We start from the raw sequence: 15101 nt of genomic DNA, 5'->3' as shown, positions 1-15101 counted from the left end.
GCCGATACATATACCTTTAAGTTCACCTTCACCCGTTTTATGATTAGCCATACGTTGATTAGTGTTACCTAAACACGCCATGTTTCTTGCAATATACGCCCCCTTTTCACTCACGACCCTTTTATTGATATCATTATTATACGACCTACTTTGTAGATTGTTGAATTTTTGGTTTTCGAATTACGCATTGAATTGCCTACTTAATTTCAAAGGTACTGTTATTCTTTATAACGTTTACAGTATTATTCCTCATTGTTGCACTCTTTCATATTTTTTTGTTTCTGTGATTTGACGTAAGCTTGTTTCGTCTTATGTTTTCGCTGCCCGTTAAATTAGTAATATTCATTAAACATTGAAAATACGAATCATTTCTATACTTTATAGTACACACAAGTTTTGTAAACAGTGCAAACTTTTTAAGTATACTATTTTTTTGCTATATCGCCCTTCAAACTTTAAAAGTATAATCTGCCTCCGAATGATCTGATCTGAGAGGTAAAATTAACAAAACAAATTCAGGTGATGTCAATACACTTTTTAGCAGCAGTAGAGCTCCTTGTGAAAGAGTTCGTCCAGCTAAGTACTGCCACCTTACCTATTTCTGCGGAAAAGCAGTAATGTTAGCATTATTGCGTTCCGGTTTAGAAGGGTAAGGGTGCTGGTGAAATTACAGGCACATGGGACTTGTCAACTTATGTCTCAGGGTGACGGGCGCAGTGGCAGTGTCCCTCAGATCTTTGCGATTTAAAGCTCTGAGTGGCACTGCAATTGTTATGGACAAGCATGTATCTCACCATCTGGAGCACGATTTGTTCGTCCCATCACTTATACTATAAAAAAAACTGAAATTTGAAATTGAAATAAAATTAAATCATCATTTTGAATGAGATTAGTTGATTTTTATCGAATATTTTGAGAATTTTAAACGTAGGTAGAAATGTAATTGGTCACTTATATTTTAATTAGTTAGTTTAACGTTAGATACTTTTGAGGGTGACTGTTCATAACAAGGGATTTATCGCAGGATTCTTTTAAAGTAGCAGAAGTTAATAACTCTGATACTGTTTAGTTTTGAGACTTAAATAGTGTTTGGTTTTTTATTAGCCAATAGACGTAGCTTCTTTAATTTATCTACTTTATTAGGCACTGTAAATAAGGTAACCATTTATATTTACAGTTTTTTTTACTTTTCAGCCACTTTCACTGTCTTTCAACGAAGTATCTATGCGCGGGAGTACCAGCAGTGATGTCCACGTTACTAGCTAACATCAATGCGTACTACGCACACACAACTGCATCTTCAGCTGTTTCTGCTTCAGATAGATTTGCAGCTTCTAACTTTGGAGTAAGTGCTCTCAACATTTAATTACTAAAACTTTGTTCTAGGACAAGCAAAAGTTGCTTATGCGTGTTTATTTTATCTCTGTTACCTGTAATAGATAATTGACTTTTTATGTCCACTGTCCCTCGTCTATTGATCCAATGATTTCATCTTTGCCAATTTCAAAGACCAAACTGGATTTCTATTCTACATGGAATTTATTTGCATACTTAAAAACACTAAATAACAAATCGTAAATCATCTAGTCAAAATATTGAATCTTCCACAGAAAGAAAAATTCGTCAAACTCCTGGATCAGCTTCACAACTCCCTCCGGATCGACCTGTCCATGTACAGAAACAACTTCCCTGCCTCCAGCGCTGAGAAGCTCATGGACCTTAAGTCTACAGTCGACTTGCTTACTAGTATTACGTTCTTTAGAATGAAGGTGAGTATCTTTTGAGTTGCCTTTAGACTCATTAATATCTTTAAGAATTTGCCTTACTTACTTATTGTGTATAAATAAATGAGCGGTAACAAAGTTGGCTATTGTATTAAAATTAAATGAGATGTGGAGTCATTTGTTGACTACTAATTAAAAATCTTAATGAAATCAATTGATTAGTTTAGTTCTATTTGCACCAAGTTAATAATTTAGAAGAATTAAAATAACATTCGAGATTTTGTCATTTTAAACCTATGAAATGTTACACACGATATCTGTAATGTGTTAAACAACTATACCAATTACCTGTAGGGCTAATACAATAGCATGAGAGTGATATAAAGCGCGAGATACTGCTATTTTAGCATAGAGGTTTCGCGGTTTATGCCTCTTTCGTGCAAGTCGCGCCCAGTCGTGCTAGCCCTAGTGATCTCAAACTAAGGAATTCCCTTTGCTATGAATACCAGTGCAACGAAATTCTCTCTGAGGCACTACTCTGAACACCCAGACCTAATTTAGTTTTCTAAAATTTGGGAAATGAACTTTTGTTCATTTCCCAAATTGGTACTATCGAAAATTGAAACCGGGACCTCCCGTCCAACAGAGCAAACTACTGAGGTCCACAAAAATATCTGTCTAAATAACGTTAGTTTCTTTCACATCCAATTTTATCCATTATTATTTTATTTTATTTCATGATTATAATATACTTTCAGGTTCAAGAGCTCAGCAGTCCGCCACGTGCCAGCACAGTCGTCAAAGACTGTGTAAAGGCTTGCCTTAGATCAACATATCAATTCCTCTTTGAAAATTGCTACGAATTATACAACAGAGAATTCCAGGTAATTTCGTACGATTAGCTATGCATTTCGTTTCTTAAACTTTTTTCATAAATCACTGTCAGTATCATGGGCTTCCTAAAAATGTTGCTATCAAAATAAGCAAAAGTTAGAAAAAGTTTTGGGGTGTTTCGGCGAAACGTTTAGTTGTTTATGACGGCCTTTATCTCTTTGTTTATAAATCTGGTTTTGGTGCATAATTGTTTAATTTCAAATATCTATGTACTAATTAAAGCAAACATACTTTGTAATCAACTCATTGAACAAATTAAATAAGAACAGGCAACAGGTTCTTTTGATCACGATGATTTCTCAAGAATCAACCTGTGCGTTTAATATTTCAAAAAGAAAATCTTTTAGATAAAAATTACGATGCTACAGTAACCAAATTTTGTTGTTATTTGTGTTTATACAGGTGGATCCAAACGAAGCGAAACGTGATCCAGCAGATCATGGACCCCAGTTGGACTCAGTAGACTTCTGGCATAAGCTCATAGCTCTCATAGTGTCTGTGATAGAGGAGGATAGGAACAGTTACGCTCCAGTTCTTAATCAATTTCCTCAAGAGCTTAATATTGGACAGGTACTTTTTTTTGTATTTCTATTAGAACACTGACTGGGTTTTGAATTGATTCATTTGTTGAATTTTGGCATTGTAATATTAGTTCGAGAAAAATGTTTTAAACGTGATTTCTTTTTCTGAACGATATAAAATCAATTATCCTTCAAACCTAAACGAGAGACACTACAAATAAATTGACTTACCGTGTCAATTAAAAGTGAAAGTGTATTTTAAATTTGCTACTTGCTACTTGCATGCTTTTATTACAGCTGTCTGCAGCAACTATGTGGTCGTTATTTGCCGTGGACATGAAATATGCTTTAGAAGAACATGAACAGCACCGGCTATGCAAGTCTTCCGCATACATGAATTTACATTTCAAGGTACTTTAATTTATATTTGACATTTAGTCTGAAATCATATGAGATGATTTGGAATTAATAGAAATTATTTGAAATGTTTTGAAATGAAATTTTTTTTATTTGCACAAGATGTGGTTATATAAAAATTTATGACAAGTAACTTATAAGTGCAGCATATCTTATCAGTTGTTGACTTGCAGAAATTCAAACTTACATTATACACTAAAATATTAATTCTTAACATATACTACAGTGTTATAAACTTATTAAACATTTCTAAACCTTTATTGATGTAAAACATTTTTACAAGATCAATTTCTTTACTTTTCTACATTATTGATTTGTCGGCCATGCTTTCAATTATTCGGCATTTTATTGGATATTTTAATACCCATATCACAACAATTTCTTGGAACACTTTAAATTATAACGTATTAACTAGGTGCACGAACACACCCTGAGTTCTGATACATTATTCATCGTTTGTCAGACAATTTGTGCGTCCCATTTCCATGTTTTATAAGGCGCAAGTAATAGATAGCCCAGCAGATTTCTACCAAAGTAATATGTCAAGAATCATATCGATTTCGTTACTTCAGAGAACTCTATTATCCGTACGCAACAGGTGAAATGGCTCCACACCAACTACGTGAAAGACGTACCGCCATATTGCGGAGCAGTACCGGAATACCCAGCCTGGTTTGAGCCGTTTGTGATGCAGTGGCTCAACGAGAACGATGACGTTTCCCTAGAGTACCTTAATGGGGCTTTCAACAGGGATAAGAGAGATGGGGTATGTATGCAGGTTTTCACGCTAATTGTCATTTTTCTCTTCAATGCACGGAGGTCTGCTCTATCAATTTAACGATGATTCTGCCTTCGCAAATTCATGCTCTTTGTTACTTGTTCTTTGTTTATATTTTAAAATATTTTAAATTTTACAGAACGTATTTATGTAGCGCAAATTGGAATATAATTTTTTGGTAAATTAAAAATAATCAATTTTGTAAGTATAGTTCAGAGTAGGGTAGTGTATATTAATATTAGACGATTGTTAGATGAGTAATAGATACTATCTTAGACACCTTGGAGCCGTAGAAAGCCCGAACGAAGCGTTGGCTTGCATTATAATCGAAATTTAGATCCGAAACACTAGTTTCATTTTGTCAATTATTGTACATTCGCATATCGCACTGCCTATTACGACTATTTCAAAAAAAGGCGGTAATGCACATGTGCTCCTCGTAAGCCTTTCGCAAACAGGCGAATCTGGCACCAAGTCTGTACGCACTCTATAGTTGCTCATATTATGTGCCTTGGTACAAGAAGTGCGTAAGTAATAGAAACTTAGGCACTTTTTGTACCAGCCGCAGAATTAACTGCGTAATATACCTATATATATATATATATATATATTTATAAAGTCGTTAATTGTTTAAATATTTGTAAAGTCGTTAATTGTGTCAGTTAAAATGAATATATATACTCTTTTCAGTTCCAAAAATCCAGTGAACACGCTCTGTTCAGCAATTCAGTTGTTGACGTATTTACACAACTGACGCAATGTTTCGACGTGGTCTCCAAGCTCGAATGTCCAGATCCTGAGATTTGGAAACGGTATATGAAGAGATTCGCTAAGACTATCGTCAAAGTTTTGGTCGCTTACGCTGATATTGTGAAGAAGGAGTTCCCTGAACATTTAAAGGAGGAGCGAGTGGTACGTATTTATCTCCTAAGACCCAACAAACTACAATTGGAAATGCGCTAAATACTCAATGTATATTAAAGTGTAATAAATATTATTACATGCTTCAGGTCTAAGTTAGTAAGTCCTCAGTTTTGTATAAAAAACACATGTGGGTTTTTTGAGCTCTTAGTGACACTGCAGCTGCTATAGACAGGCGTGTCTGTGGGCGTGTCGATTACCGTCAGGTGCACGATTTGTTCGTCTCGTCATTTCGTATTATAAAACAAAGGATGTTGTAATATGCTTCTACATTTCACAAGCAGGGTACGTTCTAATCAAGCGTCTGTTGCTGTTGGAACTTTCACGCATGCGACGCATCTGTGAGGCCGTCCTTTTACGCATCATCGCGCTAAAGCTGCCCACATGCGCTATATGGACCTGCCTGATGCACTGCAAAAGTATGGTAGTCCTAACAACATCCTACTACCATTATTATATTGAACACGCCGGACGTTGATCACCGTTTTAAAGTACCGAGTAAGAAATATTTGTATGGCCTACATTTATTTCTTTCGTGAGTTTGGGTGTAATTTGTGGTTGACTACGTATGCGTCCATATCAACCGCAATACAGAGTTTCCGTAGTGCGTGGCTATGAGTGTGTGCATTAAAACAAATCTAGATAAACTGTGGTCATAGCAAATACGTCGCACTAAATTTGAACGCGAAATTTTCATTATAATGTACACAGGGCGATTACGTGATCATATATTATTTACATTTAATGTGCATACGTACAGTCGATTCCCCAAGCCGAAGCTACCTGACCTCCTAGCCAACCTTTTGTTTCTGAGAGCCTTCTTACACATTCCATAGAAATTTGTTAATGTCAGCTTTATGGATGAAATTTTTATTTCGTAACAAGTCGTTCACTAATGATGCAATGAAAAAGTCGTACCAAAATTAATTTTATTGCCCACAGGTTAAAGGTTAAATTTGTTTAATACTTTTCTTCACAATATTGGTTATTCACTAAAAATTATCACTAATTACTGTTTATCAATAATTGACTGAACCAACCCGTGATCATGGAGCGTGTAACCGTATTGACTGAGTCAACCCGTCATCATAGAGCGTGTAACCGTTCCGAAATATCGGGAAAGCAAAAAGAACTCATACCGTGTTAAAAAACCTGTAATTAGTGATAATAATTTTCTTCACACTTATCTACTTATGTTCACACACTACGCCTGTTCACTCTCGCCTTGAAAAGTGCCCAAATCATAAGTTAATAAAGGACTAAGGTGTGCAAGGGACTTCCACTTTATAGCGCTTTTTATCCAATATGTGATGATATTACTACCAAGTTGTTATTTTTTATTACTAGGCTCTATGATTTGTATTAGAACTGGCTGAATAAATATAGGTTTGTGTTTAGGATTAGATAAAAATAAATTGCATTGTAAAAAAAGAACGTCGTGGTTGTTCTGGACAAAGCTTCGAAATTGAATATACGTAGTAAAATTTTATTTATGATTACTGTCCTCGTTTCTCATTGAAATGTGCCTCTCGCTACGCTAACCCACAGCTACAACCCTTACAGAAACAAATGGTCGGTTACAGGGTCGTGTAACTCACACAGTGCCTCAGAAATTATATTGAAATTCTAATTTTACATAAATTTTGTTTTAAATTTCAACATTGTTACTAATTTTCTATAAAACCTGATGAAAGATTAACCTAATAAGTTCATATGCATATTTTTATTAAAAGAGTTAATAATTAAAATTTTTAGATATTACATAAAATTTCTTCTGTTGCTTCCAGGCATGTATCCTAATGAACAATATTCAACAACTGCGTGTACAACTTGAAAAGATGTTTGAAGCCATGGGTGGTACGAAACTGGAGCGGGACGCAGCTGACATCCTTCATGATCTCCAACAGAGTCTGAACAGTACGCTCGACGAACTTGCTTCTATGTTTGCTAACAGGTACCTATGTAACGTAATTTACTAACAATGCAAACATAATTATTAATACAAAGATCGAACACAAAAAAAAACCGTTCAATCCGGCTGAACCGAACTAACGACCTTATCAAACCGTGGCTGATACTTTCGCAACTGAGGTACGGAACAAACCAGCAGACCTTACAAATTTCTCACGTGTTTGTTGCAGATATTTGTTTTTGGTTTTAACGTTTATTGTAACGTTTGTTTTAATACCAACATTTCGAAATTTACTTTCCCTATATTGCTTTTTTTATTCGCTTGTCACTTGATATAAAAAAACGCAAAAATAATTGTTTTTAATAGAGATTTTTTTGTAAAAAAAAATTAGTCCGTATTGAACATCCATCTCACCTGATGGAAAGTGACGATATGAGGTCGACAATTGAGCATGTACATCTAAATAACGCCTGTTCACTCTCGCCTTGAAAAGTGCCCAAATCATAAGTCAATAAAGGACTAAGGTGTGCAAGGGACTTCCACTTTATAGCGCTTTTTATCCAATATGTGATGATATTACTACCATGATGTTATTTTTTAAATACTCCACTAGTTTGTTATTATTATTAATACAAAAATAGAACAAACACAAAGAAAAATTCCTTACATCCGATTGGACTCCAAACAGCGTCTGTCACCTCGACGTGGCTTCGGCTCTTACAAACTGAACTACGCATTGGGCCAGCAGATCTTACGATTATGAAGTTAATTGACTATCACGATGTTTTACTACTCAATTATGATTCAATGAATTTTTCTGTGTACTTGCTGCAGATCTTTGTTTTATTTTATTTTTTTTAACGAGTTTTTTGTCGTAACGCCATCTATGAGAAGTCTGTGAACGTTTTTCGTCACTCAGCCAGATCTAACGAATTTCTCTATGTGCTCGTTGCGGATCTTTGTATTGTATTATATCTTTGTATTATATTTGTATCTTTGTATAGCCGTTTAAAGGCTTTTTGCTACAAATTTTTATTGCTTGTTGCTACAAAGATCGAATACAAAGAAAAATTCCTTCGATTTGACAGCACCAGTGTCAATTGCCATGCCGGGGCCATCGCTCTTAACCAAATGTCTATAGACCATCTATTGCCTTCTCCCTTACTTCGGTATAAACAAAATTTATATAATACGTTTGTTTTCTAGTTTGGAGACAAGAATCACAGCCAGTGTGAAAGAATTGGGCGAGTTGCTACAAAAAGTGGGTGGCGGTGGTGCACCAGGTCAACCACAGCCACCAGCGCATCATGAAGCTGACGAAGTTCTACGACCGCTTATGGATATTTTGGTATGTTAAGGGGGAAACAAAATTTTAAACTCAAATAAAGACCAGATTGAGAAGAGAAGGTGCCAATGCGTGATGACGAGGACTTGTTTTTGTACCAGTAGCGTAACCTGTGATAAAAGCACGTTATATTAATTTTTTAATGTGTTGTTTTAACAGGATGGCTCCCTCACGATGTATGCGGAGTCATGTGAAAAGACTGTACTGAAACGACTCCTGAAAGAACTGTGGAAGATCGTCATGAAAATATTAGAAAAGACTGTTGTGCTTCCGCCTATGACTGATAAGACGGTAAGTTCTAAGTGCCTTAAAAAATAGGAAGGCAGAGTTTACAAGAAGGTTTTAAGATCTTCATTTCAGAGTCTGCAATTGCTTTCTTATAGCTATATAAGCGATAAATATAATTAATATTATCTACTTACATACATGTTTATCTTACATTATGTGTTTTGAACACTTATACTTGAATTATCGTTATTGATGACTTAAATTTAAATGATATTAACAATAACCCTTCATTTTTAATCTCCGTTTCCAACTTTCGTCACAATTGTTTTCTTTTTTTCAGATGATGTTAAAGAATCTAACCAATAACGCGAAAAACTTAGCTGCAAATGCAAAAATTGAGGACATGACTCAACTGTTTAAGAGCACGGTTGGCAAGCAGGACGTCAAGCATGCGCTATCCGGAGTCATGGATATTTCTAAAGAGGTAACATTAATAATATACATAATATACACTGTTGTAAAAATGGAAGTATTTGTAGAGCAATTGCAAAGCCCTGAAGAGTTCTAAATCTTTTGTTATTTGTTTTATTAGGATGGACTTTGTTACATTGCGTTTGACAAAATATAAGTCTCTATTCATATTTTCCTATGTTTGATATTAGGTTGAGAAAGTATTATAAAACAGTTGAAGTGGTCTGAATTGTGGGTCAAGAGTTAAACTTGTTATTCTGGTAGGCATTGGAACATTGGTTTTGTCGTTCACATTGTCATACAACTTTTCCACAGCATCTATCAGCAGAGAAGAGTCTAACACCAAAGCAATGTGCAGTACTAGACGCAGCTCTCGACACCATCAAGCTTTATTTCCACGCTGGTGGCAATGGCTTGAAGAAAACGTTCCTGGAAAAGAGTCCAGAACTACAGTCATTGAGATACGCGTTGAGTTTGTACACGCAGACCACTGATACGCTGATCAGGACTTTCGTAACTAGTCAGCAGAATCAGGGTAAAGTTCTAGAATCTTTTGGTATTTATAATATAGTTGTTATATATAAAATATCTGTGATTTTTGAGATAAGAAGAAATTAACCTCGAATACTTTACATAATGAGCATAATCCACGGAAAACGAATGAAGCTCCCAAGCCGCAACAGGCAAGGGTGGCTATCGCCTTAGGAGTGAGAAATGATAATGACTACATAATGAGTAATATCATTACTAACGATCGGTTTAAATTTTATTTACAATGAATTTCATTACCATCCTTGTGGAATTAAATATATCATAATTTTACCTTCTTATGTTAAAATATAAACAGAAACCCTGCATACGGAGACTGTGCAACAGTGTAAAAGAAAATATTTTGAAATAATTAAATAATACTGTTTGTAGATGGTTAAATATATTTTAATATAATTACAGATGCTGCAGTAGCTGAAGAAGGAAGCGTTGGAGAAGTGTCACTCCAGGTAGATCTCTTCACACATCCAGGCACGGGTGAACACAAAATCACAGTTAAAGGTAAGACGTTTATAAATCGTTTAATCGTACACGACAATAAGTAAAATCGAACCATCAACGTCGATTTACTAAATTGCCTTTAGGTCTGTTTCTGTCTGTACGCATATCCCGTGCATTATTTGAACAATAAATACAAGAATTGTTTAAACTTTGTTTTCAGTGGTAGCAGCAAACGATCTCAACTGGGTGATAGCCAGCGGAATGTTCAGGCCGTTCATCGAAGTGAATCTTATTGGGCCACACCTTGCTGATAAGAAGAGAAAATTTGCCACCAAGTCGAAAGCTAACAATTGGAGTCCTAAGTTCAATGAGACTTTCCATTTGTAAGTATTTCATAGCTCGCGATTGATTGTTATTACACTTGCAGAATGAAGTTTTCAAATCTAATAACACATATATTTTGTTAATTTACTTCATGAATATGAATTACATGAGTGCCTTTTTAATTATTTCCTAATTCAAATCGCTTGCTTTGAAATTCTTTGCCAAAAGTACCAAGATATTTCTGGCAACCTGATATTTTGAACTATATTGATTTTAATAGAACAACACAAAGAAAAATTCCTTTGATCTGACTTAGCTCAAGCCAGCGGCTATTGCCATACCGAGGTCACCGCTCTTATATATCTTACAGCTCTTATATATCTTACATTCATCATTTTACAGCATGGTGAGCGCAACGGAGCAATTGGAGTTATTCGAGCTCCACGTCTGCGTGAGAGATTACTGCTTCGCTAGAGAGGATCGCCTCGTCGGCGTCGCCGTAATGCGTTTAGCTGATATTGCGGAACAGGTTTGGATTCTTCTTTAATAGCATTCTTCTTTATTGTTGAAAAACCTAACGTGAACTGGTCAAGCCAATTTTTGCGTGTATTTTAGTACGGACAATGGCATATCAGACTACAAATGTTTGTTCGAAAATCGCCTCCAGTACAACGGAACAAGATACGTCAATGTGTAGCTTGGTGTGCTGGCGTGTGTTCAATCACGTCACGTAGCCCGTTGGGGAAATGGTTGCTCCTCATTTGAGAGATAAATAGCTCGTATTCCTGTGGCAATGAATAACACTAACGGTGAACGAAAATATCGTGATGAAACCGCTTCTCGAGAACGCTTCACACGATCCCTAGAAAACGTGTGAAATCACCAACTCACATTTAGCCAGGGAGGCAGACTATGTGATATGGATACCCAACAGTGGGGTATATAATGGATTGATGATCAATTTGATAATGATTACTTTCTCTCGGATTTTTGCCTTAACTATTTTATATATTGGATAATATGGCATTCAAAGAACCTTGTGCTTGAACACTTCTGTAGCATGACCTTATATTTTATTAACGGAAGATGCATTACTCATTCCACCTTTTGCTACTCGAGTTATATGACATCAGAAATCATCATTAATGTACGTAACTCGAATCGCGTTACTCGATTTAAATTACGTCCTCTGCTGAAAACATAAATTGCTTGTAATATGACATGTTTCCTCGTAAACGTCTTAAACATATTTTTAAAGTCGTACAACGACTTTAAAAACAAATAATAAGGTGTGCTTTCCCCTAAGTTGTGTTACATTTGATTAACTTGATATATACTGTACAATTTTATAACGTTCGCTTTTTGTTGGCTGTACTCAATATCGTTTCGTACAAATTTATCAGTGGTGCTTATTCATGTGGTATCCAACTACTAATTTAATATTGTTTTTATCATCAGGGTTCATGTGCATGCTGGCTGCCTCTTGGGAAACGAGTCAAGATGGATGAAACTGGATGGACAATCCTCCGTATCCTCTCGCAGAGGCATAGCGACGAAGTGGCTAGAGAGTTCGTCAAGCTGAAATCAGAGATGAGATCAGAAGCTCCCGCTGGACAGGCTCAAGGACCATCGTGAAGTATTTGAGGTCAAATCACGTGACAATCTTCTGCGAACGCTAAAGCTGCAAGAATTCTTTCAAATCCAGGACGACTGGACGAAACCGGTTGTGAAGTTATACCTTCGCACTCTTGAAAGTGCTATAACGAGAATTCCTATGGAAACAAGAGAAATCTTTCGAACTTACAAGTCTCTCCGCGAATGGAGATTTTCAAGGACATGACACTTGGCGCTCCGGCAGTTCCCGGTCAGTGCTCGTTCATTCCGTTTCTTAATCATCTCGTTGTCGAGATACGTTTTGTAAATAAATTACGGAGTTAAGTTACGCGACTAGTGGTATATTTTGCACAAACTCGTAAAGATTAGCTGAAAAGACTGACCGTAGACGGCTGAGGGCGCTGCGACGTTCACTGGTGTTTAAGTATTCAGCAAATCTTCTTGAAATAATACTATCGCCGTGTTTTTGCACGCGAATAGAACAATATTTTCCTATCTTCCCTTTATTTGTTACTTCTGGCATATTGAACACACTGTTGACCTCGAATACGTAAATAGACATTAAAATTTGGACGATGTCTTTCATACCAAATCCTATTTTATTACTCGTGTATCGTTTCTTTTGCTGGATACGTAACAAAGTGGACTTGTCACACACGATTTATGTAATAATATTTATATGGACCAAACTGTCGTAAATACGGATACATTATCCTTATCCCTTAATATTGCATTATTTATCTAATTAATCATCTACTCGTTATACGTGTACAGTAAATAATGTATGGCCTTATGTAAATTATTTCCCTTGTTTGTTGGTATATTTTGCTTGTCGGTTAGACGTGTTAACGGTATATTGAATGTTGAAATCCGTTTATCTTGTAACTGCGTGGTGTATATGATTACGCATGCATGTTTGTTAGGAAATGTGTGTTCTAAAAATGGAATTAATATAGATATAGACATGATTTTATTCTAAAAATGTATGGTCTTGTCATCTTTTATACCTCTTTTTACGTCCCGTTTTTGAGTGATCGACATCGTAATGTGGTCCTATGTTTTCTAAAACTACCAGACATGTAAATACCAACTAAAATGTTATTTAAAAATAAATATATATCACAAACTTTGCTATTATACTTTAAATACGCTTGGCCTGTTTAATATATAATCAAAAGAAACTCCTACGTCTTTATGTATATTATTGAAAATTGTGATATTGTTATAAATTTAAATGCATCATTAACGTCGTGAATATTTATGTAAATCTGTTTTTAGATGTTTACAACAAAGATGTTCTGGGTTATTGTATTGACAAAACTTTCCAGTTTGTTTCCAAAAACACTATCTTTTGAATATTCCGAATTCAAGCTAGTGAAGCTCTTTAAAAAATTCTCAGTATTGCGCGAGAACATTTTGCAGTTAAAACCAGTTGCAGCTTTCGGTTTTGTCAGTCCATTAACAAAACATCTTTATTAACTAATTCATTAACCAAATATTGACTGTTAACATTATTACGTTTCATAATCATTTATCAAAAAATATTTTAACCAAGCACTGAAATTTGTTTTCTGTCACAAATCAAATTATCGACAATATTATGAAATATTCCATTTAAAATATATTTTATCCTGAGACTGTACAAGTCAGTGCTCAAAAATAATTTGTTAAGGCTATATAAAATACTGATACGGTGGTTGATTTATCGTGGATAAAAATCACAGTTCAAACAACACAGTTTGATAATTGTCACATAAATAATTTTTTTAGCTGGTGTGTATTCTTGAAACCATTCATACTTATAATATAGTCAATTATTTTAATCACTTTCAATGACTTCAATCTATAGACAAGAGCATTCACGGCAATTATATGTTCCAAACAAAACATTATCAATACCTAGTGATAGTGAATGAAACTATTTTTCCGGATTTAAATCGCGTATATTTGTTTTTTCAAACAAACCGACGTTTCGGGCCCTTTACAGGTCCCATGGTCACGGTTGACGGGACCTGTAAAGGGCCCGAAACGTCGGTTTGTTTGAAAAAACAAATATACGCGATTTAAATCCGGAAAAATAGTTTCATTTCCTATGTGTCACAATCGCGAAAACCTAAGAACTCGATACCTAGTGATAGTGTTTTGTTTTAGTGTTGAATTTTGTCAAAGAGTATCAGTGCCGTAGTACCGCGGTCAGACGTGACTGTCTATACCTATTGGCATCGAGTATATTACCAAAAATAGAGACGAAATAAGGGCCATATATTCCTGGTAACACATTAGCGATACAGCTCTTATAAATATCAACTCTCGTTTGCACTGACCTGTGTGTACGTCTCCGTATATTCCAAAAGAATTTCTGTACTTATTGTAATAAAGATAATATCTCTAACAATGCTGTGCTTCTATTCGGTGGTGTGGGAAAAACAGCAAAACATCTAATTACAAAACAAACGGAATCACATTTCATCGGTAATTAAATATGTTATTTTGCAATTTTCGTCCATTATAGCAAAGCTCAACTGGTGGATTTGAAGTGAAACAGTTGACCACACCCATTGACGACACCCGTGAATTGTTTCGAACTCGGGCTAGCCCATCGGAGCGCAGTTGTCACAGTAATGATATGGCAGAATAGTTTTCAAACAAATGAAATGACATTTCGTCTCCATTTCTGGTTATATACTCGAGGCCTATTGGGAATAAGCTAGGCAGGTAGATAATATTGAATGTTTACCAATGATATTTATCCATAGTTGATTCAAATTCAAATTCAAAATAATCTTTATTTCATAGGTAAGCATTATTACACTTGAAATCGTCACAATGGTTAAACTTTACCGCTCATTCGTAAGGCAGATTCCCCTGAGAAGAATGAGCAAGAAACTCTAGGGGTTGCTCTTTGTAAATAACATTTACAATATTTTTTTTTTATTTGAAACATCAGAGATCGAGACTACCT

The 15101-nt window shown here is 35.3% G+C and overlaps 1 protein-coding gene across 5 annotated transcripts in view; it reads left to right on the top strand.

Annotated features, from left to right (window-relative positions):
• Positions 1 to 13290, top strand: part of LOC113234812 (protein unc-13 homolog B) — a 403601-nt gene extending 390311 nt beyond the window's left edge. For all 5 annotated transcript variants that reach the window (XM_026470308.1, XM_026470309.1, XM_026470307.1 and 2 more), the window contains 16 exons: positions 1195 to 1345; positions 1611 to 1769; positions 2483 to 2608; positions 3021 to 3188; positions 3437 to 3550; positions 4155 to 4322; positions 5025 to 5246; positions 7043 to 7209; positions 8374 to 8515; positions 8672 to 8803; positions 9081 to 9224; positions 9527 to 9746; positions 10163 to 10261; positions 10422 to 10584; positions 10928 to 11054; positions 11984 to 13290. In XM_026470308.1, coding sequence (XP_026326093.1) covers positions 1195 to 1345; positions 1611 to 1769; positions 2483 to 2608; positions 3021 to 3188; positions 3437 to 3550; positions 4155 to 4322; positions 5025 to 5246; positions 7043 to 7209; positions 8374 to 8515; positions 8672 to 8803; positions 9081 to 9224; positions 9527 to 9746; positions 10163 to 10261; positions 10422 to 10584; positions 10928 to 11054; positions 11984 to 12160 — 2479 coding nt within the window. In that variant the 3' untranslated portion in view covers positions 12161 to 13290. The remainder of the gene's footprint in view (positions 1 to 1194; positions 1346 to 1610; positions 1770 to 2482; positions 2609 to 3020; positions 3189 to 3436; positions 3551 to 4154; positions 4323 to 5024; positions 5247 to 7042; positions 7210 to 8373; positions 8516 to 8671; positions 8804 to 9080; positions 9225 to 9526; positions 9747 to 10162; positions 10262 to 10421; positions 10585 to 10927; positions 11055 to 11983) is intronic.
• The last annotated feature ends 1811 nt before the right edge of the window (positions 13291 to 15101 follow it).

The sequence above is a fragment of the Hyposmocoma kahamanoa genome, unplaced genomic scaffold (genome assembly GCF_003589595.1).
Source record: "Hyposmocoma kahamanoa isolate Upper Pololo Valley unplaced genomic scaffold, ASM358959v1 86, whole genome shotgun sequence".
Classification (NCBI taxonomy): domain Eukaryota; kingdom Metazoa; phylum Arthropoda; class Insecta; order Lepidoptera; family Cosmopterigidae; genus Hyposmocoma; species Hyposmocoma kahamanoa.
This window is presented reverse-complemented; position numbering and strand designations above follow the sequence as displayed.